This window comes from Pholis gunnellus, assembly GCF_910591455.1.
Source record: "Pholis gunnellus genome assembly, chromosome: 22".
Taxonomy (NCBI): domain Eukaryota; kingdom Metazoa; phylum Chordata; class Actinopteri; order Perciformes; family Pholidae; genus Pholis; species Pholis gunnellus.
The window spans coordinates 18,384,078-18,409,809 of record NC_136549.1 but is presented as its reverse complement, the minus strand read 5'-3'; the positions used below and the strand labels follow the sequence as shown (position 1 = coordinate 18,409,809).

The window sequence follows — 25,732 nt, the reverse complement described above, 5'->3', positions numbered from 1 at the left end:
GAAGAAGACTTGAAACTAGAGATTGAGACCATAAACTCATGTTTACAATGTTTACTGAGGTAATAAATCAAGAGAGAAGTAGAGTCATTTTCTCATAGACTTCTATACAACCAGAGGAGTCGCCCCCTGGTGGACACTAGAGAGAATGCAGCTTTAACACGTGAAGCTTTGACTTCATTCAAAGAACCAGAGGTTGACGACCGGATGAAACCCAAAACAGTCCAGTGTGCTCTGGCCGGTGGGCGGGGCTTATTTTTTGGCTCGACTGATTTAAACATGGTGACCGGGTCATACAGCGCTGCCTAGTTTATTGAAATGAATGTGATCCGTCAGATGTTGGTACGTGTTGAAGGCTGTTTGGTTTACATGACGGTAGAACCGTAACTCTCAAACTAATTAAAACGTCTCTGCATTCTGTAGAGAAACCTGCTTTCCACCCGTTTAAAATGAGATCAATCAGCTATTGTTTAACTCGCTCAAACTCCGAGAGAGAAATAAAAAAGCTGTGTTTGTGTGAAGTCTACTGGCTCAAATGTAAGTAACATTAATCATGTTTCTAAACAGTGTTCACATGGTACTGGGATGTATAAAGAAAAACTCTTCAATTACACATAAATCTCCCAACATGTGAGATGCTTGAGTCAACATTTCTCCCACAAATGATTTCCATACAGAAATGTTGAGGGTCTGAGAGATAAGACCCTCTGAGAGAGTCTGCTGGTTTTCTGGTTTTCAGGGATCTGGTTTTGGTTGTCGGAGGCGACAGCTGGAACACATTTCATGATATTTCAACATGTCAGTCAGAACCCGGCGCTGCTGCCGCAGTGTTTGTCTGACTGACTGTTATTTGCTCCCACGTGTGGAGGTTAACTCAGGAAACTCTACTTCAAACCATCGTTTCATATTTCATTGAATAGTTCACGTGTTTCAGCTCCTTCGTCTTCATGTTGAGTTCTAGTAACCGTGTGTTGTTGTGTGTTCGTGTCTTTACTGTTTCTACCAGTAGAGGTCACCAAAGTCACACTTTATTATATCTTAACACAACTTAATTTTTTCAGCTTGAACTCGTCCGCTGTTTGCATTCAAACCCATGTAAACGTATAAATTACATCTCCAAATGAAAGTCATGGGTGTAACTACGGTCATATGAATTTCAAATGACCAGATGGATTTCTAGGCTTTATGAAAGGAGTTGTAACCAGTAAGCTTCATTACAAACAGCAACTTACAAGTGGAATGTCCAAGGAAGAGATCCCCAAATTCAAGGGGTTCATCCTTTGGGGTCTATGAACATCAACAGAAGATTTAGTGACAATTTAACCAGGAGGTGTTTGGATATTTGATCTGGACTCTGATTCAGCCTCGTCATACTACAAACGTCCTGGATGTTTATCTCCCAAATATTCTACCGAACGGTCACGAACAACCTCACAAATCCAACAGTTGTCCAAACCTGATAGTCAACCAAGCTGATTGGGTGATACGAGGAGAGGTTTAGAACCACCTCACTGAAGCCTCTGAACGAACCCACGGAGTTCAACCTTCAACCGATGGAGCGCTGCTCAGTGCTGCCTCTGGTGGCCACAAAATGCCAATTCTTTCAGTAGCATGTCTGTAATTTTACTATTTACATGAGGTGCTAAGTGACCAAAATGACCGAGTTCTGCGAGAAGAAGTGATCCATGTCGTGGTCTTTGATCTGGAACAGATTGCTGAACATTTTTCTATTTAAGGTTAAGGCATGAGACTATTAAAGCAGCACAGCATGTTACATAAGAGCAGTGACAGATCCTCACTAAACATGATCAGATTAGATTATAATCCACCGTAATGATCTGTGTGGAGAGATGAAGTGAAAGAACAGTTCATTACAGTTAGAGGAAGCTGCATCATGAACGCTTCATCTGATGTGCACATGGAAGAAATGTAATCATGCTAATTAGAAATAATCCATTCTGCATGTCTGAGGTCACACAATCAGCTGATCATAGTTCAGATTGTAGTTCTATTCGAAGGAACCAGGAAATATAATTTATTCATCTATTTGGTTGCTATTTGCAGAGAGAATGAGAGCAGTAAATATCAGATCATTGGTTGTGTTCTCTCATGAATCTCAACATAACTACATCTTGCAGACGAGCTGCAGCTCGTCTGGTGTTCAATCGCCCCAAGTTCTCCCACAACCTCCCTTCTCCGTGCTCTACACCGGCTCCCTGTAAGAGCTCTCATCCAGGTTCAGACTCTGGTGCTAGTCTACAGGTTCAGACTCTGGTGCTAGCCTACAGGTTCAGACTCTGGTGCTAGCCTACAGGTTCAGACTCTGGTGCTAGTCTACAGGTTCAGACTCTGGTGCTAGCCTACAGGTTCAGACTCTGGTGCTAGCCTACAGGTTCAGACTCTGGTGCTAGCCTACAGGTTCAGACTCTGGTGCTAGTCTACAGGTTCAGACTCTGGTGCTAGTCTACAGGTTCAGACTCTGGTGCTAGTCTACAGGTTCAGACTCTGGTGCTAGTCTACAGGTTCAGACTCTGGTGCTAGTCTACAGGTTCAGACTCTGGTGCTAGTCTACAGGTTCAGAATCTGGTGCTAGTCTACAGGGCAGTGAAAGGAACAGCTCCTTCCTGTCTCCAGGCCATGGTCTAGCCCTACACCCCCCCGACCACTCCGCTCTGCTGCCTCGGGGCGATCGGTTCCCCGTCGCTCAGAGGTCCCTGCGGCCGATGGACCCGGTCTCTGTTCTCTGTCCTGGCCCCACGATGGTGGAATGAACTCCCCACTGACGTCAGGACAGCAGAGTCGCTGCCCATCTTCCATCAGGCTGAAGACTCACCTCTTCATGAAGCTCTACCCTGAGCCTTCCTCTCAGCACTGGTTGTGTTCATGCTAGTGTGTTTCTGTACGTCTGCTCTGGTTTCTGCTCTGAGATGTTTAAAGGAGATGAACTCATGACTTCTGGTGACGAGTAGTTCTCTTGAATACTATGTTGAACACACTGACTGTAATGTCTTGTTTGTCTTCTGGAAGACCTTCATGTATTTGGTTCACATGAAAAGTGTCAGAGAGATCTTTAAACCTGTCTTTTTTAAACTTAGATCATAGCCAGTTAAATTCTCAAGGTCACAACGTTGAAGGATTTATAAACTCTTCACAGATACTCAGAGTCCTTTCATGCCTCGTGTGGTTCAGACTTTCTGCAGAACTCTGGTCTGATGGTCTGAAAACACAGGAAGTTCTGGCCAGCTGTCGTCAGAACAGGAAATAGGAAGAACAACAAAACAAAATGAGGAGACGTTGAGGACGTAGGCGACAACAAGACGTAGGTGATGACGACAGGACGTAGGCAACGATGAGGAGACATATGTGTCAAAGATAATTAAACTGAATTTGTTTTTATTAAAGTAGATTACAGTAAAACGTTTTCTTCGTCTTCTGTAATTGGCATTTTCTTTGTATTCTTGTCATCGTCTCGTTTTCTAACAATGAATTCATGTTTTTGACATTTAAATATGAAACTCATTTAATGGAAATCAGTGAACGTACAGTAGTGTGGCACTAATCAGCCCTCATAGAGCTTTGAGTCGTGGTCACAGTGTTTATTTTATCAGTATCTTTGTTTTTATATTATTCAGTTTTTTGCTTCTTCATCTCCTGTAAATATAATTATCTTTGTTGTCGTCTCACCTTCCAAACATCATGTTCCTGACACTATAACATAGACTGTGAGCGTACAGTAGTGGCACTAATGAAACCTCGTACGTCTTTGTGATCTCATAAGAATGAGTCACAGTTTGTCATCTTTGGGTTTCTTTACATTTTAACTTGGTCGCTTTTTTTCGGTTTTCTTTTAATCAGGCTTTTAGTTTTGCTTTTCGTCATCTTTTAGTGTAGATGTGATTTTCTTTGATATCTTTGAAGCATGAATTGATACTTGACTGTTAAACGCTGGACTCCTCTAACAGACACGCAGTGTTTCTGGCACTAACTGACCTCCGGAGGTCCAGCTGTGGTTTCAGCAGACTCCCTGTGTGCTGCTCGAGTGCCACCTTCCTGCCGTTTCTTCTTCTTCTTCTTCTTCTTCTTCTTCTTCTCTCTGAGTGGGTGGGCAGACAGACAGGATGGAGGTTCCTCCTCCTTGTTAGTGACTCCTCCCCTTCTCTCCTCCTCTCACCTCCTCAGGCAGCGTGCAGCAAACGTTCTCATCAGAACGACCTGCAGCAGCAGAGCTGCCTCACCTTTAACCAGAGGACACCTGGAGGACGTCTTCATCTTCTTCTGCTCACTCTGAGGAACATAAAGAAACACCCGGAGCTGCTGGATGACTGTTTTTTAATCTTTTACCTGAGGTGTGATCACCTGGATTGTGTCTTTATTTGGGAAAGTTTGAGAAAAAAGGACAAAAGTGAATTATCTGTTTTTTCCGTGTGGGTGAGACGCTGCTGAGGGAAAGTAAGTTCCCTGTTAACTCCTCTTCTTCTTCTTTTTCTTCCTCTTCTTCTTCTTCTTCTTCTTCTTCTCCTCCCTTCAGCCTTATTCCAGCTCTGTTGTGGCTTCATGAGGACTCTGCTGTGGAACATGTTGGACTGGTTTGAATCACTTCAAACAGCCTGACGGTGTGTTTACTGTGTGTCTCTGCAGCACCATGTTCTGCTCCAGGAGAACCCTCCAGCAGTGGTGCTTCGCCGTCTTCCTGCTCTGCTCTCCGGTTCCTCACTTCGGACGTCCCATCGACGCCCTGAGCAGCAGAATGTAAGCGTCAAGCGTCTGTGCTCCTTAATCCTGACAGACAGGAAGTGGAACAAACTCACAGATAATCTTTTTTCCCATATTTGCACTTTTCTTTTGCATGTTTTTCCACACACAGACACACACGCATACGCAAACACACTCACACACACACACAGACACACACGCATACGCAAACACACACACACACTCACACACACACACACACAGAGGCTGGAAACTGTTGTGAAAGTGTTTGTTTAGCCGTTGGCCACCTGTGGACCTGAAGCAGGCTGATAGAACGTCTATCTGAGCGTCATATGAGGACCTGGACAGTTCTGGTCCTGGTGTCGGACTCAAACCTGCTGAGAGTGTTTGATGCCAAACAGAATAAATGTGGTGAAGTGAAGCAGGTTTAATAACTTTCTAAAGAGATAAAGACTCTAATTCTGGATCAGTTTGTAGTGAAGCAGAAGAAAAAAGGTTTTCTCTCTCTTGTGAAATGTGTTTTAGTGGCAGCCGTTCTAGTGTGAGAGGGTTCTGGTGGATGTTCAGGGTTCTGGTGGAGGCTGAGGGTTCTGATAGACGTCAAGGGTTCTGCTGGACATTAAGGGTTCGGATAGATGTTGAGGGTTCGGATAGACATTGAGGGTTCTGGTAGAAGTAGAGGGTTCTGCTAGACGTTGAGGGTTTTGCTGGACGTTGAGGGTTCTGCTGGACGTTGAGGGTTCTGCTAGACGTTGAGGGTTTTGCTGGATGTTGAGGGTTTTGCTGGACGTTGAGGGTTCTCCTGGACGTTGAGGGTTCTGCTAGACGTTGAGGGTTTTGCTGGACGTTGAGGGTTCTGCTGGACGTTGAGGGTTCTGCTAGACATTGAGGGTTTTGCTGGACGTTGAGGGTTCTGCTAGACGTTGAGGGTTCTGCTGGACGTTGAGGGTTTTGCTGGATGTTGAGGGTTCTGCTAGACGTTGAGGGTTTTGCTGGACGTTGAGGGTTCTGCTAGACGTTCAGGGTTTTGCTGGACGTTGAGGGTTCTGCTAGACGTTGAGGGTTTTGCTGGATGTTGAGGGTTCTGCTAGACGTTGAGGGTTTTGCTGGATGTTGAGGGTTCTGCTAGACGTTGAGGGTTCTGCTAGACGTTGAGGGTTTTGCTGGATGTTGAGGGTTCTGCTAGACGTTGAGGGTTTTGCTGGACGTTGAGGGTTCTGCTGGATGTTGAGGGTTTTGCTGGACGTTGAGGGTTCTGCTAGACGTTGAGGGTTCTGCTGGACGTTGAGGGTTTTGCTGGATGTTGAGGGTTCTGCTAGACGTTGAGGGTTTTGCTGGACGTTGAGGGTTTTGCTGGATGTTGAGGGTTCTGCTAGACGTTGAGGGTTTTGCTGGACGTTGAGGGTTCTGCTAGACGTTGAGGGTTCTGCTAGACGTTGAGGGTTTTGCTGGATGTTGAGGGTTCTGCTGGACATTGAGAGTTCTGATAGACGTTGAGGTTCTAGTAGATGTTGAGGGTTCTGCTAGACGTTGAGAGTTTTGCTGGATGTTGAGGTTCTGGTAGATGTTGAGGTTCTGGGTGGCTTCAGGTCTTGATGTAAAAACCCTGAGGTAGAACTCACACGGCGGAGGAGGCTGGTGACCTCTGACCTTCATCTGCTGTTTGGAGGCTTTCAGAGATTCTATTTAGATTTAATCACGTTTATAGTTTAAGTTTTTCACTTGAGCTTAAAATCGTTTCTAATGTTGATTAATCTGATTAATCAGTTCATCTAAAATAATAAATATTTACGGGATCATTTTCTGCTTCTCTTCTCACTTTATTCTAAACTGAACATAATCTTAAGTTATTGTTGTTGACGTGTGTCTGATGTTTTATTAGCAGATGAATCTCTAATGAGTCATAAACACTTTTCTTCTGAAGCAGAAATAAAAACATTCAAATCACTGATCACATTTCTCTAATAATTATTCTGAATGTGAAATAAAAACATTCCTGACAAGATGTTTGTGAGCTCCGACATTCATATTAACGCTGACATATCATATACATATATATATATATATACATATATATATGTGTATATATATATATGTGTGTATATAATCTGTGGACCCCACAGAGGGAACCAATCAGCAGGATGTGTCAGGAACCCTTTGAAGTCCGTATTAAAGGTAGAATGTGAACCAGATCAGCTTCAAAGACTCAGGAAACATCTGTATGCGTATAAACAAGAGCTGCTCTGTGATATTATGATAATCATGACTCAGCAGAAACACGTTCAGAAAGCTCTGACTCTGTTCTGTGGAGCCCTCCAGAGACGAGAGGAGAAGCAGTGCATCATGGGAAACGCTGTGTTTGTGTGCTCGGACACCTGAAGTGTTTGTGCTCGCTGGTTCCCAGGGTTCTGGACCCGGGTCCTCTGGACCTCTGTTGTTCTAAGAGTTAAGACTGAGAGTAACGAGACACCGCGGCAAAGCAAAGACCTGATCCTTCAGCTGCTGGGACCAGGTCTGAAAGATAACAGGTCCTTCAGCTGCTGGGACCAGGTCTGAAAGATAACAGGTCCTTCAGCTGCTGGGACCAGGTCTGAAAGATAACAGGTCCTTCAGCTGCTGGGACCAGGTCTGAAAGATAACAGGTCCTTCAGCTGCTGGGACCAGGTCTGAAAGATAACAGGTCCTTCAGCTGGTCAAAATCAGCTGCTCTTGTTCTTCTTCTTCTTCTTCTTCTGTTGTTCTTGTTCTTCTTCTTCTGTTGTTCTTGTTCTTCTTCTTCTCCTCTTGTTCTTCTTGTTCTTCTTCTTCTGCTCTTGTTCTTCTTCTTCTTCTCTTGTTCTTACATCTACCAACGAGCAGGTCGATGCACTTTTTCTGTCTCGTTTCATTTCTTCTTGTAACTAACCGACTCAATAAAAAGTCAAATGTTTAGATTTAAATCAGGAGTTTTCTGAGGAAAACAGATTTGTTTAATAATTATCTTGAATCTTTCTAGAAGCCTAAATATTTCAATCCAATAATATAATTCGTCATTCGTGACTTGTGAGGTTTGGTGTGAAGTTCATCCGGCGGCTGAAGTCTTCAGCTTTCTGAGCAGACAGCTCCACCATGTGGTCTTAGTTAGTCCGGACTCTGCCGGTCTCAGAGCTCTGATCCTGTAGACCAGAGGACGACGGCTCAGAATACATATTCCATTCAACAGGTTATGATGATGATGATGAAGATGATGAAGATGAAGGGTTTGGTGCAGTGAGTGTTCTTTAGTTGGAGAGCAGACAGCTCCACCGTGTGGACACTTCATCAAGGACATCTTTTCTTTTATCTAACGAAGCTGAACTGGTTCAGTAAACCAGAGGTCACGGGTTCAAATCCCACTGTGGCCTCACTACAAAATATCAATAATACATCAGCAAATACTATTAAAACATATTAATGATGTGATATAAATAGTATAAAGCTACAAGAACATGATGCAGAAGAACTGGTTGTTTTTAGGTATTATTATTATTATTTATTTATTATTATATCTTATAAGAGCTGATTACACGACTCAGTAAAGATATTTTATGTATTTATAATTATTGAGATTAGTTTGTCTAAAATCTCTTCAGTGTTTTCTTTGATGACATAAATATCTTTATTTAAAATGAGGCAGAATTTATTCGTCTGTTTTCTGTAGAAAAACATTTCTGTGAGTTTCTGCTTCTTATTTTCTGTCTTTAAAGGTTTTTACTTTTCACGAACAACGAAAAGGAAAACTGTCTTTGCATCAGTTTGGATGGATTATTATTGAGAACTCTCAGCTGATGAACGTTAATAAAGAGTCACATCTTAAAGTCATCAAACATTTCACTGAAGTTTGTCTTTTATTTCATCTAAAATGTTCTGAATTCCTCCTCTCAGTATTATCTTATCGTGCTACATTTAAATGTATATGACAGAGAAAAGACTAATTCAAACCAACGTCATGTGACTCTTTGCAGAAGGCGCTCAGTGACTCACGCTCAGCTGATGCACGACAAAGGCCGGACGCTGCAGGACTTTAAGCGTCGCATGTGGCTGCAGGAGCTTTTGGACGAAGTCCACACGGCCGAGATCCGAGACCTCCCGGTCCGGACCGCCGGAGGAGGAGGAGGAGGGAGCAGCAGCGGCGCCGGTGTCGGGCTGCCGGGGGTCGGTCTGGGGGTCAACCCGAGCACCACCGGAACCACCAGCAGCACCCTGCACTCCAAACCACCCGGAGGAACCAAGAACCTGCCCCTCAGCTTCAGGCTGGAGGAGGAGGAGGGAACCAACCTGCCGCAGGAGACCAACAAGTCTCAGACCTACAAGGATGGCACGCTGAAAGCTCCCGGCAAGAAGAAGAAGAAAGGGAGGTCTGGGAAGAGGAGGGAGGGAGACAAGAGGAAGAGGAGGGCCCGGTCGCTGGGCTGGAGGCTGGAGGAGGAAACAGGAAGTGGACTCCTCCTGGAGTGGAGGTCTCTGCTGGGCCTGCAGAGGGCGCTGCTTTAAGACGCTGTCAGTCTCTGACAAAGGTGAGTCCTGAAGTACACAACATGAGACCTAACACAACACAACCTCACAACAAGAGACCTAACACAACACAACCTCACAACAAGAGACCTAACACAACACAACCTCACAACAAGAGACCTAACACAACACAACACAACCTCACAACATGAGACCTAACACAACACAACCTCACAACAAGAGACCTAACACAACACAACACAACCTCACAACATGAGACCTAACACAACACAACACAACCTCACAACATGAGACCTAACACAACACAACACAACCTCACAACAAGACACCTAACACAACACAACACAACCTCAGAACAAGAGACCTAACACAACACAACACAACCTCACAACAAGAGACCTAACACAACACAACACAACCTCACAACATGAGACCTAACACAACACAACACAACCTCACAACATGAGACCTAACACAACACAACACAACCTCACAACAAGACACCTAACACAACACAACACAACCTCACAACAAGAGACCTAACACAACACAACACAACCTCACAACAAGAGACCTAACACAACACAACACAACCTCACAACATGAGACCTAACACAACACAACACAACCTCACAACATGAGACCTAACACAACACAACACAACCTCACAACAAGAGACCTAACACAACACAACACAACCTCAGAACAAGAGACCTAACACAACACAACACAACACAACAAGAGACCCAACACAACCTCACAACATGAGACCTAACACAACACAACACAACCTCAGAACATGAGACCTAACACAACACAACACAACCTCACAACATGAGACCTAACACAACACAACCTCAGAACATGAGACCTAACACAACACAACACAACCTCACAACAAGAGACCTAACACAACACAACCTCACAACAAGAGACCTAACACAACACAACACAACACAACCTCACAACATGAGACCTAACACAACACAACCTCACAACAAGAGACCTAACACAACACAACACAACCTCACAACAAGACACCTAACACAACACAACACAACCTCAGAACAAGAGACCTAACACAACACAACACAACAAGAGACCTAACACAACACAACACAACACAACAAGAGACCTAACACAACACAACACAACACAACAAGAGACCTAACACAACACAACCTCACAACAAGAGACCTAACACAACACAACCTCACAACATGAGACCTAACACAACACAACACAACCTCACAACATGAGACCTAACACAACACAACCTCACAACAAGAGACCTAACACAACACAACCTCACAACATGAGACCTAACACAACACAACACAACCTCACAACATGAGACCTAACACAACACAACCTCACAACATGAGACCTAACACAACACAACACAACATGAGACCTAACACAACACAACACAACACAACAAGAGACCTAACACAACACAACCTCACAACATGAGACCTAACACAACACAACACAACATGAGACCTAACACAACACAACACAACACAACATGAGACCTAACACAACACAACCTCACAACATGAGACCTAACACAACACAACACAACCTCACAACATGAGACCTAACACAACACAACACAACCTCACAACATGAGACCTAACACAACACAACACAACCTCACAACATGAGACCTAACACAACACAACACAACCTCACAACATGAGACCTAACACAACACAACACAACCTCACAACATGAGACCTAACACAACACAACCTCACAACATGAGACCTAACACAACACAACATGAGCCGCTCAGACTCAATGAAAGCTGAATTTAATAGAAGTCGATAAACTCTTTCTAATGAATTCATCGTTCTTCATCGTTATCAAAGGAATTAAAGGAAACTTCAGCCACTAAATGAATATTTGTCTCTCGTCTTTCTTTAGCTTCTGATTCCTCAACAGTAAAATAAAGATAAAGTGAAGGAAGCGGAGCCACGTTTACTTTAATTGAAATAATCATCTTGACTTCACGAAGTCACGATGATTATTGATAGAAATGATGACTTAGTGTTTGAATTGTTCCTTTAATTACTTAAAGAGAACTGAACACGTTCAGTTTATTGCCTCACTTTTACCAAACAAAGGAAATGAAGTTATTAATCCATTAAATTTATAAATATATTTTTAAATATTTCATTGTTATTCTACATAATATTACACAACAAATCGATTTACTACTATTTGTTCTACTAAATGTGAAGTTATCTTAATTCATTCTTATTATAGGAGTAAGATTAATGCAACATAAATCCTTATTTTATTTGTCTCTCTGTGTTTCAGAACCTTCGGACAGCCGGACTCCTAAATAATCTCTTTACATTCGTCTGTAACTGAGATCGTTTGGAAAGAAAATGGAAAATATTTATTGTCTGTAAATATTCTAAATATAGCAGAATAGAAAGCAGAATATGATAAAAAAGATTTGAATCTTTGTGAATCCTTGCTTTTTCTTTTTTATTCCTGTTTTGTCAGATTTGTTTTGCGGTAATTTATTTGGTCTGAACGGTGTATTTATTTTGTAAATGTATCGAGGTGCTGCTGACCTTCTATATTTTTGTACCATAATGCACTTTAGATATATAAATATATATACCATTGATTTAGTTTGTGGACTTGTTTCTTTGGTTGATTGAAATGAAGAAATCATTCTGTGTTCAGTTTCCGGTCTTTTGGTTTCTCTGCTGCTGGTTTTTGTCTTCAGTGTTGGACCCTCGTGCTGCCTTCAGGGTCTCCTGTTCCTTCCACCACCTCCTCTGCTTCTCAAAGCCAAAGCTCACATCTGTACATAAACTAACACGGCTCCATGTTGCACTGAGACAAACTCTGAACCATTAAACCTTTGACAGAATCCTGCTCTCTGTGTCCTCAATGTCTCTGATGTATCGTTGTCCTAAACATTCATTTTACATCAGAAACCTCATGAAGTGTCTCTGATGTCTCTGGTGTCTCTGATGTCTCTCTGATGTCTGATGTCTCTGATGTCTCTCTGATGTCTGATGTCTCTGATGTCTCTCTGATGTCTGATGTCTCTGATGTCTCTGATGTCTCTCTGATGTCTGATGTCTCTGATGTCTCTGATGTCTCTCTGATGTCTGATGTCTCTGATGTCTCTGGTGTCTCTCTGATGTCTGATGTCTCTGGTGTCTCTGATGTCTCTGATGTCTCTCTGGTGTCTCTGATGTCTCTGGTGTCTCTGATGTCTCTCTGGTGTCTCTGATGTCTCTGGTGTCTCTGATGTCTCTCTGATGTCTCTGGTGTCTCTGATGTCTGATGTCTCTGATGTCTCTGATGTCTCTCTGGTGTCTCTCTGATGTCTGATGTCTCTGGTGTCTCTGATGTCTCTCTGGTGTCTCTGATGTCTCTGGTGTCTCTGATGTCTCTCTGGTGTCTCTGATGTCTCTCTGATGTCTCTGATGTCTCTCTGGTGTCTCTGATGTCTCTGGTGTCTCTGATGTCTCTCTGGTGTCTCTGATGTCTCTCTGATGTCTCTGATGTCTCTCTGGTGTCTCTGATGTCTCTGGTGTCTCTGATGTCTCTGATGTCTCTGGTCTCTCTGATGTCTCTCTGGTGTCTCTGATGTCTCTCTGATGTCTCTGATGTCTCTGATGTCTCTCTGGTGTCTCTTTGTCCTAAACATTCACAGGATGCTCATTCTACATCAGAACCGTCATGAAGTTTCTCTTCTGTTTTGAGGAGTTCCTCAAGGTTCCACCTCAGGTCCTCTGAAGTTTCACATTATAATTACATCTTGTTTTTGTGACGGTAGATTATTTCTTACAAGCTCCAACTATTTTTATAATCAATCAATCAAAGTTTATTTCAGACTCGGGGTCCAAATAAGACAAATAGAATAAAATTACATACAAATAATACATTTGACATTTTACCAAGTAACATACAATGTTACATACATATAACATTTTACAAACCAACAATTAAAAAAATAGACAATTTAAACTAATTGATAATGAAAACAATGATTAATTGCAGCTTTACTTCCTGATCTGACTCAATACTCTGATATAATATCATGAGATATGAACATATGAACTCTTTCTCTCACTTTGGTTTCATCAGCTGGAGTCTCGGTTTAGAAACAAGCAGCTCAACATGAAGCTGACGAGACTTTTTCATGTTAACCTTCATTTCCATGCTGACATTCATTTGTTGTGCTCCAGGTATTTTATAAGATAACCTTATTTCTGTTTTAACAGTTAAATGCTAACTTTATTTGTATTATCTTTCCAGTTCTGGAGCTGATTCTGGTTGTTTGTGATCAGTTTAAATATAACAGATATAAACAGACTCATAGAATAATGGAACCATCAGAGGAGTCATTCGGCCTGATTTTAAATCTAAGGAAATGTTGAAACTCTTCATATTTCAAACTGATCCCAGACCCTCAGAGTCCGTTCATGTTGTCTCAGATTATTAACTGTTGTAGATTCAGTTTGTTCTCTGATGATTTTGGAGTGTTAGGGTTAACACGATGTTTATCTGAGAACAATGACACGATCACAGCGATCAATACTTTTATTGTGACGTCTAAATGTGAACTACTGTGGTAGATCAAATAATAATAATAAATATTATTATCATATTTTTTAATTATTATGTAATATAAATAATATAATAAATATGGTGATGATATAGTGACTCTGTATTATGATTACTTTAAGTATTTTACTTTGGATACTTCAAGTACATTTAGTTGCTTATACTTCTTTACTTATTTTACTTCAATACTAAACTGTTTATTGGCTTTTTGTTCGTTTCATAGAAACTCTCCTTCAATGATATAAATAAAAATAAAAAACAGTTAAACTGCACCACTTTTACTCATAATGAGTATTTTAGTCTGTATTTATCACTGTGGTTGTAATGCGTGGACAGACATGAGGGGGCAGTAAAGAGTCGTCCATCCGGAGGTCTGACCGTAATTTAAAGAGCAGAAGAAGAAGCTCAACTCTTCCCACGTGAGACCAACATGTCTCCTCCAGGAGGAAAAATAAACAGACCGAAAACTGTAAGAAACGACTTTTAATACCAATATGAAACAACTTTTAATCTCGATACGAGACGAGAACGTTCAGAGAGAGAAGACGACGTTTTAAACAGAGAAGAACGAACTGTAACCGGACAGTTAAACAGCTAGCGGCTAGAAGCTAACAGCTAGAAGCTAACAGCAGCTAGCATGTGGACGGCTAACGTAAACACGATCACTTCTAGTTAGCTTAGCGTAGTCATTTATTTTACTGCCTTTTTATAAAGTGCCTTTAGTTTCTTGGATGAGATGTAAAAAGATAAATAACATTTAAAACAGGACGTAGTTATTTAAAATGTTTACTGACGTGTTTGTTTTTTGTTTGTTGGTAAACATTCAAACATTTCTCCTGTTTTGTATAATTGGACGGCATCACACGTATTAATATTAATACTTTTTTATCATTTCAGTGGTAAAAAGCTGCGATTTTTTAATCAGAAACAATGAAATTCTAACTTTTAATATCAGACAAAAGTCGTTGAGGCTCCTAGATGTGGTGGTGGTGTTGTTGTTGTTGTGAAGATCGACATATATTTATCATTCATCTATATTCATAGCTGATCTTTGAGACATTTGATTTATTGAAGAACAAACTACATTTATATATTAATAATAATATTATAATTTTAGTGTCTCTGTGGTCAGGCTGCCCTCTGCTGGACTGGCCGCCACACTGCACACGCTGCTTTATAACTCCTTACATGTTATTAACTACATATATACATATATACAGTATATATATATATATATATATATATATATATATATATATGTATATATACTGTATATATGTATACTGAGTCTCAAACATGAAGTTTAGGACTCGAGATGATTCTTCAGTGTTTCTCTGACGACCTGGATCATGAACCCGTCTCGTTGTTCAGGTTTTTCTTTTTGTCGTCGTCCTGCAGGAACTCGCTAAGAACGTCTTCAAACGTCGTCGAGTTCTGAGCCGAGAGAAGAGGAAGAGACATCTGATCGTGGGGGCCGTGGTGGACGAAGGTCTGATCACCGTCCACCACCTGAAGAAGAGGAAGTACGTGATGAATGGAACCAGAAGTCTCTTCTTCTTCTGACGTTACTCGGAGAATAAACGTGTTTGTGTTTCAGGTCGAGTCAGCGAGCGAACATCACGTTGTCTGGAAAGAAGAAGAGGAAACTTGTGAAACAGCTTCAGCGCATGCAGGCAGAGAAGGCCGGGATGGAAGGTCAGTGACGCACTCTGTGCTCAGTGTGTGACGTCATGTGAAACGTTCACTGCTGTGAACATGAACAACATGAACAACACGTTTCATCACAATGTGTGTGTTGTGTCTTCATACTCTTCATCACTATGATGCTGTAACTCAGAGGTGATGAAGGTTACCAAACAGAAAAGCTTCAATAAATCACTGACTCAACGTCTTTCTTTAGATATTTATTATAAACTCACGTCATCAATATTTGTTGAAGTTGTTTAAAATTCCTCTGATGTTTCTCTTCAGTCGAAGCAGAACCACCGAAGAAGAAGCAGGACTCCTCATCGGATCCAACCAAGACGAAGCAGCAGAAGAAGAAGAGAGCAGCTGGTCCTCCGGAGGACCAAGAGATGCACGACGTGGAAACGATGAGCTGAACTTTCAACGTTCATGTTTCTATGAAGACAGAGACCCAAGAGGCTGAAGACCAGGACCCCCAGAACCACCAGGACCACCAGGACCCCCAGAACCACCAGGACCACCAGGACCACCAGGACCACCAGGACCCCCAGGACCCCCAGGACCCCCAGGACCCCCAGAACCACCAGAACCACCAGGACCACCAGAACCATTCTCACATAAGATACTGAAGATGTTTCATTTATCAAGTCAAAGTTGTCAGCGAGTCAAACTAAACGTTAAAAGACGTTAAAATGTTTATTAAATTAAACTTTTAAAATGTCATTTTGGCTCAAAGTCGAATCATCTTTTTCGGTAAACATTTAGAGAAACAAAGATGTTTTATGAGTGTTCGCTCATAATGTTGATGAGATGATGACACAGAGCGGATCATTTAGATTCACTGATAATAATTCTCATAATTTAACTATTTAACACAAAATATGGTGTTTTGAGTTTTGTCATTATTTACATATTTTGGAGTTTAGTTTTTTTTTCACTGTCACAATAACACGTGATGTCAAAGTTTGTTTACGTCATAAAATCTGTAAAAACATTCATTGAGAACATTAAACGACTTTGTTTTATTAAACCGTTCAAGACTGATTTTAACTTCCTGTTTGTTTCATTCTGATCATGTGACATATTTATATTTATATACATCTATATATTTATATAAGCATAATATTTATTTATCTCTCTATATATATAATTTATTCATGGCTGATTTTAACTTCCTGTTTGTTTCATTCTAATATTGTGACATCACACATTCCTCATGAGACCACAAAAATAGAAAAATTAATATAAATTTCCCTGAAAATATTGCAAACGTAATTATTTTAACTTATTTAAATGTTGACTTAGTTTCTCATAATTTTGACTTTATGTTTTGAACATTTCATCTATTTTTTCCATACATTTTATATAAATATTACAATTTCATAATTCTGACTGAATGTTCTAGACGTTAATTATCTTCCATACTTTAGTCGTGAGTGTTTTTCTTTCATCGTCTTTAATTATTAATGAACATGAATATAAACCGCTGACATTAACAGAGATTTTTTTTTTAATCAAAGTTTCATCATTTTTCCTCCCAGCATGTCAAACATTTTACTGAATCATTTTGATTTTAAAAGTCATTATATATATATATATATATATATATATATATATATATACATATATTATTTTTATTAATATTTTCCCCAAAACGTTACAAACGTAAACATTGTTGCTTAATATTTAATATACTTTATAATATTTAGTACCTCATAATTCTGTCGTTTTATGAATTTAAATTGTATTTATTGTTTCCATACATCTTATACTAATATTACTATCTCATGATTTTTAACTTGTTTATTATTGTCTAGACGTTAATGATCTTCCGTACTTTTGAACAGTGTCGTTCTTCTTTATTTATTAATGAACCTGAAAATAAACTGTGATATTAACAGAGATTCTTATTTAAAACAGTGTTTTTAAAGGTATTATTGTTCTTTAATGTTCATGTTATTGATCATGTGATCAGTTATTGATCATGTGATCAGTGATGATTCCCCCCCCCCCTCCAGAGGACAAAGACTAAAATGGGTCAGAAGACTGAAGCTTCTGCTGCTTCTTCTTCTTCCTCTCATCAGCCGTCACGTGATCTAGTTCATCCTCCTGGAGGCGCTTAATAATAATAACCATCATTTCATTTACACATTCATACATTTAAAGGTTCGTCTTTCATTCGGGAGGATCTCTGACTCGGGTCGTCTCGGGATAGTGGAGCTTCTGACTCGGACTGAACCGGTTTAACTGGATTCTTCACCGGACTCATCGACGGACCGACGGATCCATGATGATTCACGCGACTTAATCTGAGTAAATACAGGTAGAACCGCGTAGTTTAGGCGGGAAAACGAGGCTTTATGTTGTGGTTATTATCGTGGTATTATCTTGTCACGTTAGCGGCATTAACACCGTTCCAGAGCGCCGTGTGAGCGGCAGGTGTTACCGGGAATAAACCAGAAGACACCAGAGACACAAAGACAGCAACCAGCTGTCTGTCTGAAGCTGTTTACCAGACTTTAGCTGCTTCTCACCGCCATGTTTAATAACGTTATCTTCATCTTTGTCTTTAAGCTAGCAGCTCATTGTGTCCGATAGAGACCCGTGCTTACGGAAGACCAATAATGCCAAAAGTACTAAAAAAATAACAATATCCTGTAATCATTATGGTGGCGAATTTTAGTTAAATAATCAGTTAAATTAAGCTAAACGTAATCAAACCTTTAAAACACCAAAGTCACACAATAGCACTAAGATTGAGGTCAAATGATCGTTTTTGTCAATTGAGTCTGGTGTTATAGAGCACAAAGATAACTCCTAAAGATATTATTATAAATATACACTTACAGCCTTTACGCTACAGGATGTAAAGATTAAACTGTTACTGAGATGTGAATTTAAAACATTTGAAGAGCTAGAATCCTATTGTGTCCTCTGTTTAATGTAAACTGTTGTATAAGATACAATTAATATTTTATTGAATTTCCTTTTTAGCCAAATGCTGAATTGAGTAACTTTTAGTTCCTTTTGGTGAACAAGCTTTTATTGGTGAGGTTAAGGTTCAAAAGAGTAGAAGAAGAAGTTTAGAATGAGACAAACTTCATAATAGCTTCACGTGTTAAAGCTGCATTCTCTCTAGTGTCCACCAGGGGGCGACTCCTCTGGTTGTATAGAAGTGTATGAGAAAATGACTCTACTTCTCTCTTGATTTATTACCTCAGTAAACATTGTAAACATGAGTTTATGGTCTCAATCTCTAGTTTCAAGTCTTCTTCAATACAGCATGATGTTCATTTAGTAAATGATGGTCCATTTAGAGTCACACAGACCATAAAGCAGGGGATGCTTTAGGGGCGGGGCTCCACGGTAGCAGGTGCATGTCTGAACTGGGTGCAGGTCTCTGATAATGGGTCAGATAGTGTCTTTTAAGGAGATAAGAGACATAATGAGTCTCTGTCCTCACAGGAGACTAAAGTCCAGCTCAGAGGACTCTGGACTCCAGATGGAGGACGGATCTCAGCGTCTCTTCGGTGAGTTTCTGTTCTGAACAACTTTGATTTCATCTGATTTTAAATCTCCGTCTTTAAAACCCGACCGACCTCGTTCACTCTCAGAATATCTAAAAATAGAAGCTTCTTTTTCTGTCTCCTGAAGGAGTCGTGTTCATTTTTAGATTTCTATTTTTACTCCTCAGATTGAACTCATTTAGTTTGTTTGTTCTGAAGACGCTGACGCAGCAGAAAACCGTCTCAGAGACAAACCGATGAGCTTTGAAAGTCTTAAGAAACATTGATAACGTTTTGTGATGTTATGTAATAATAATAATAATTATGTTTTGTTTCACTTTATTTCTGACTTCAGTTAATCAGCATCAGGTGAACATGACTCCTCCAGCGAACACTCTGCCCTCATCGTGGACTCTAAGGCCGCCCATCGCCGCGGTGCATCTGCTGCTGATGCTGCTGATGACATCACTTCCTGTGTCCGGTGTGGAGCCGGAGACGTGTTTCTCCAGACAACACCAGAACGCCATCGTGAATGTCAGACAGGCGCTGAACAGGCCGACCACGGCGATGGACGCCCGTGTGGTCCGGTCTGAGAGGGACTGTGTCCTCGCCTGCTGCTCAGAGGATGTGAAACCAGGTGAGACTACCTGAGACCTGAAACCATCACATCACAGAGACCAGCTCTACCTGTGCATCTTCATATATATATGTATATATATATATATATATATATATATCATTAAACTCCCATCGTATAGAACACAACCTTTAAATTCTCTCCACTGTTTCTGTGTTTCTGAAGGCGCCAAATGCAACATGGCCGTGTTCAACGCCAACAAACACGCCGGGGAAGATAACTGCTTCCTGTTCCACTGTCAGACGGAGCAGGACTGTCCTTTAATGAAGGCTCAGGAAGGCATCAACACCTACGACATCTACAAAGGTGAGTTCACCTGCTCAGGTACTCTGTTCACTACCTGCTCAGGTACTCTGTTCACTTCCTGTTCAGGTACTCTGTTCACTACCTGCTCAGGTACTCTGTTCACTACCTGTTCAGGTACTCTGTTCACTTCCTGTTCAGGTACTCTGTTCACTACCTGCTCAGGTACTCTGTTCACTACCTGTTCAGGTACTCTGTTCACTACCTGCTCAGGTACTCTGTTCACTACCTGTTCAGGTACTCTGTTCACTTCCTGTTCAGGTACTCTGTTCACTACCTGCTCAGGTACTCTGTTCACTACCTGTTCAGGTACTCTGTTCACTTCCTGTTCAGGTACTCTGTTCACTACCTGTTCAGGTACTCTGTTCACTACCTGCTCAGGTACTCTGTTCACTACCTGTTCAGGTACTCTGTTCACTACCTGTTCAGGTACTCTGTTCACTACCTGTTCAGGTACTCTGTTCACTACCTGCTCAGGTACTCTGTTCACTTCCTGTTCAGGTACTCTGTTCACTTCCTGTTTAGGTACTCTGTTCTCTACCTGTTCAGGTACTCTGTTCACTTCCTGTTTAGGTACTCTGTTCTCTACCTGTTCAGGTACTCTGTTCACTACCTGTTCAGGTACTCTGTTCACTTCCTGTTCAGGTACTCTGTTCACTACCTGCTCAGGTACTCTGTTCACTTCCTGTTCAGGTACTCTGTTCACTACCTGCTCAGGTACTCTGTTCACTACCTGTTCAGGTACTCTGTTCACTACCTGCTCAGGTACTCTGTTCTCTACCTGCTCAGGTACTTTGTTCTCTACCTGTTCAGGTACTCTGTTCTCTTCCTGTTCAGGTACTCTGTTCACTACCTGCTCAGGTACTCTGTTCTCTACCTGCTCAGGTACTCTGTTCACTACCTGCTCAGGTACTCTGTTCACTACCTGTTCAGGTACTCTGTTCACTACCTGCTCAGGTACTCTGTTCACTACCTGCTCAGGTACTCTGTTCTCTACCTGTTCAGGTACTCTGTTCACTACCTGTTCAGGTACTCTGTTCTCTACCTGTTCAGCTACTCTGTTCACTACCTGTTCAGGTACTCTGTTCTCTACCTGTTCAGGTACTCTGTTCTCTTCCTGTTCAGGTACTCTGTTCACTACCTGCTCAGGTACTCTGTTCTCTACCTGTTCAGGTACTCTGTTCACTACCTGCTCAGGTACTCTGTTCTCTACCTGCTCAGGTACTCTGTTCACTACCTGTTCAGGTACTCTGTTCACTTCCTGTTCAGGACCTCAGACCTGGCGCTTTGGTTTTATCTGAAACTCAAATCAGGCTCTTTTGCTCTGCAGGCCTCTTTTTTCAGAGCACACGGTGAAACCTCAACACTACCTGCTCAGGTAGATTTGTGATGTTGAAGTTCAGCTTCTTGTTTTTTGGCTTCTTTAACATTTCACGGTGTTTCTTCACAGGTTTGATTCATCCGACCACAGTGAGACCCTTAACCATGACGACCACCACGGAACCAACCACCACCACCTCCACCACACCGGCCACAACTCCACCAACAACCACACAACCCACCACAACAACCACCACACAAAGTACAACAACAACACCACCAACCAGCACAACAAGCAGCACCACGCAGCCTCCCCCCACCACTACAGCACCTCCATTCATCATCATCATCGCCACAATGCCTCCGGTAACTCCAGCACCCACCACGACCACGACTACAACAGCAGCTCCGACCACCGCTTCTACTGCAGCCGCCACCAAGAAGCCAAACAAAACCAGTAAAAAGCAAAACAAAACAGCCAAGAAAGTGAAGCCTCATCCCGTCGGCACCATGACCTCCACCCGGCCGACGCAGAGCTCCACCACATCACTTCCTGTTGTCACGGCCAAGAGGGAGGCTGCACCAAGAACTACTGACAAACCACTGCCCACCACTGAAACGACTACAACTACAACCACTACTACTACTCCTGCTCCAACCACTACCACTACTACTAGTACTACTACTACTACTACTCCTGCCACCACCACTACTACTACTACTAGTACTACTACTACTACTACTCCTGCCACCACCACCACTACGACTCCTCTTCCTGCTACGACCACCACCACTGATTCGTCCACCACGAAGACGACTCCAGCAGCGAGTCTGGTAATCGTCCCCAAAGGCACCGTCCAGTCCGACCAGGCCCTCCGGTCCGACCAGGCCCTCCGGTCCGACCAGGCCCTCCAGAACTCCAGCGCCAGCCGCGGGAAGTCGGCGACATCATCGGCAACGCGAGGCGCGCTGAAGAGCGGCGTGGTGGCCTTCATGGTGCTCGGGCTCGCCGTGCTCACGCTGGCTCTGGCCGTGGGGGGCCGCAAAGCCATGGAGTCCTTCGACAGACGGCACTACACGAGACTGGAGCTCAACGACCTTCACTACGAGGTGTGACGGAGCTCAAGAATTAAAATGAGTTATTTTAATATTGTTAACCTCATAAAACAATAAGGGAATGTCTACGTGGAGAATACTCCGGCCTGATTGGCCGAAGGGTGTTGGTTATGATTCATAACCGCACAGTTCATTATCATCGTTACACCACGAGTGTAACGATGATAATGAACTGTGCGGTTATGAGAAATCATGACAAACAGTTCATAAACTAAATGACTTTATATCAATAAACTGTGTTTTTATTGTGACACAGTCGATTTAAAGCAGATATTTGATCTTGTTTGGTTATTTCCACAAATAAAAATGCACCAAATGACAAATGAAGAACCGTCACGATGAGAACCGTTCTATAGAACTTAACGTCACCAGAACTTTGTGTCTTTTGTCACGTTTGTCGTCACGTCTTTTTTCTCACGTTCACTGTTGAAGATAAAGTGAATATTTGTTTCTCGTTAGAACATCAAACGTTTCTTCTTTTCATTCTATTCAGATGATTGTTCTCGTTATTTATTCAGTCAGAGAAGTTCTAATAATAAAGTTTAAAAGCGTTTGATGTTTGATGAGCTGACTCCTGATCAGCTGATTGATTTTTCTCTTTGAACACAAAGAACAAACTGCAATATTATGATTCGCTGAATCTCAGGAAGCCGATGAGGAGCCTCCTCCTCCTCCTCTTCATCATGACTTCCTCCTGCATGTCCTCTCACTGTTTCACACGATGATGAAGATTTCAATTCTTCATCTTTTCAACGTTGATGCACTTTTGTGTGTTTTTGATAAATATGATCTTCTGAAGCTTCTTTTTCACTATTTTCCTATGATGATGATGATGATGATGATGATGATGAAGAGTGGCCTGATGAACACTGACTGCTCTTCTATTGATTATTGATTATTGATTATGATTATTATTAACGATGGTGACGGTCTGGTCCTGTTTTGTGAAGTGATGCTTTTGCATAAGTTTGGAAATTTGATGTTTTGTTCTTGTAAAGAATAAAGAAATGTGATTTTTGAACGTGTTGTTTTACTGATGATGTCATAAGTACAGATTATTGATTTACAGTATTTATACATTTTCATTAAGTATTTTGACTTTTTTGTTCAAAATTTAACCTAAAAATCTGATTTATTTTTAGTTATTTATAGTTTATATAGTTTATGATTTTCTCTAGATTTGTGTGTCTTTACAGACTTTTCTTAAACACTAACGGATGTTTTGTGTTTGATAATCATTCACACAAGCCTTCGTTCATCATGAGATTCATTTATTCTGTAAACTTTGACTGAACTGGAGAGAAATCACTTCGTTCTCTGAATGTAATTTATAGACACGTATATATAAATATATACACACACACACACACACACATATATATATTCCTTCCTTCCTTCCTTCTTGACTGCATTATTCGGCTCTACTTATTTATGTGAGTCAGCCTTTTCCCTCATGAAGAACATTAAGTCAAAGATCGTTCCACCATGATGATGATCACAGAAGTCTGCTTGAGTCTGGCGACCAGCAGCTACTGTCCACAATCTTTAAAGCTGGTTGATTCCATTCAGTGCAAGTCATCAGAGTGAGATGATGACCACACACGTGCAGAACTGTATTGAGCCAAAAGGGTTCATGCAGTTATGCAAGGTGCACCAACATATATTGTAAATATAAAGTATACTCAGTATATATATGTATGTGTGTGTGTGTGTGTGTGTGTGTATATATATATATATATATATATATATATTTTCTTTTTTTTTTTATTTATTTCTTTTTTAAATTTATTTATTTATTTTATTTATATAGAAATAAATAGATATTTAGCATTTTTAATGTAGGTAGATTATTTTGATTTGGTCATTTTAAAAGTAGCTCGCAAGCCGAAAAAGTGTGGACCCCCCTGATTTAGAGTAATCTGAAGTCATCTTTCATATATTTCATCTTTTGTGTCATTTTCACAACTTTTGTTTCTCAGAATTGAGACTTTCATCAGAATCCTTGTTTTTGCTTCATGTGTGGATGAGATCTTGTGACTCCATCGTTGAACGAGGAGGTGCAGAGGACTCCATCGTTGAACGAGGAGGTGCAGAGGACTCCATCGTTGAACGAGGAGGTGCAGAGGACTCCATCGTTGAACGAGGAGGTGCAGAGGACTCCATCGTTGAACGAGGAGGTGCAGAGGACTCCATCGTTGAACGAGGAGGTGCAGAGGACTCCATCGTTGAACGAGGAGGTGCAGAGGACTCCATCGTTGAACGAGGAGGTGCAGAGGACTCCATCGTTGAATGAGGAGGTGCAGAGGACTCCATCGTTGAATGAGGAGGTGCAGAGGACAAGGAGAAGCTGTTCATGTTGGATCAGCAGCCTCTGCAGGACGCGCTGAAGATTCTGCAGCACGACTTCATCATGAGTCACTCCACTGTAACGCCGTCACTCTGTTAAAGCTTTGCAGGTTAGTTTAGTTCCTTCATTTCATATTATTCTATTTCATTGTATATATGTTGTGCATTTTCATTTTTAGATTGCATTTTTATTGTTATTTTATTTACCTGTACCATAAATGCTGCTGTAGCAAAAGAATGTCCCCTTAGTTCAAAACACAGACTCTTAAGTCTGTTTAAAACCTGTATTTACGTGTTTAAAACCTGTATTTACGTGTTTAAAACCTGTATTTACGTGTTTAAAACCTGTATTTATGTGTTTAAAACCTGTATTTATGTGTTTAAAACCTGTATTTATATGTTTAAAACCTGTATTTACGTGTTTAAAACCTGTATTTATGTGTTTAAAACCTGTATTTATGTGTTTAAAACCTGTATTTATATGTTTAAAACCTGTATTTACGTGTTTAAAACCTGTATTTATATGTTTAAAACCTGTATTTATATGTTTAAAACTTGTATTTATGTTTAAAACCTGTATTTATATGTTTAAAACCTGTATTTATGTGTTTAAAACCTGTATTTATGTGTTTAAAACCTGTATTTATATGTTTAAAACCTGTATTTATGTTTAAAACCTGTATTTCGTTGTTTAAAAGCTGTAAATCAGTTTGTAAAATGAGATAAAGGCGGTTTGCTCTTGGTTTCTAAATGTTACGGTGAAGCCTGTGAAGCTGCTGTTCCTCAGTCTGTCCACATGGTGGCGATGTTCTCCAGCACGTGAAGCTGAAGCAGCTGATGAAGAAGAGTTCACACAGGTGACATGAGTCACTTCCTTCAGTGGTTTCACAGCATCCATCAGCCTCAGCTGCTCTCTGTTCACTGATCATGAGTTCAACACGTCACACATGAAGTCAGTCACTTTGTGGAGGACACTTCATGGTTCCTTCTGTTCACATGTGATCAAATCCTT

At 41.1% G+C, this 25,732-nt stretch overlaps 3 protein-coding genes across 3 annotated transcripts; all 3 read left to right on the top strand.

Annotated features, from left to right (window-relative positions):
• Positions 1-4,309: 4,309 nt before the first annotated feature.
• pthlha (parathyroid hormone-like hormone a) lies at positions 4,310-11,619 on the top strand. The gene is made up of 4 exons (XM_079184153.1): positions 4,310-4,446; positions 4,636-4,746; positions 8,694-9,245; positions 11,530-11,619. Exons 2-3 carry the CDS (start codon positions 4,640-4,642, stop codon positions 9,220-9,222), a joined length of 636 nt encoding a protein of 211 aa, XP_079040279.1. The 5' UTR covers positions 4,310-4,446; positions 4,636-4,639; the 3' UTR covers positions 9,223-9,245; positions 11,530-11,619.
• A 2,584-nt stretch (positions 11,620-14,203) lies between these two features.
• c4h11orf98 (chromosome 4 C11orf98 homolog) lies at positions 14,204-16,536 on the top strand. Its single transcript, XM_079183424.1, has 4 exons — positions 14,204-14,275; positions 15,205-15,329; positions 15,404-15,501; positions 15,778-16,536. Exons 1-4 carry the CDS (start codon positions 14,237-14,239, stop codon positions 15,906-15,908), a joined length of 393 nt encoding a protein of 130 aa, XP_079039550.1. The 5' UTR covers positions 14,204-14,236; the 3' UTR covers positions 15,909-16,536.
• A 2,401-nt stretch (positions 16,537-18,937) lies between these two features.
• On the top strand, positions 18,938-23,395 carry mansc1 (MANSC domain containing 1; the record flags this gene model as incomplete). The annotated part of the gene is made up of 4 exons (XM_079183724.1): positions 18,938-19,022; positions 19,354-19,635; positions 19,801-19,941; positions 21,389-23,395. The coding sequence occupies 4 exons, from the start codon at positions 18,938-18,940 to the stop codon at positions 22,372-22,374; spliced, it is 1,494 nt and encodes a 497-aa protein (XP_079039850.1). The 3' UTR covers positions 22,375-23,395.
• Between the last annotated feature and the right edge of the window lie 2,337 nt (positions 23,396-25,732).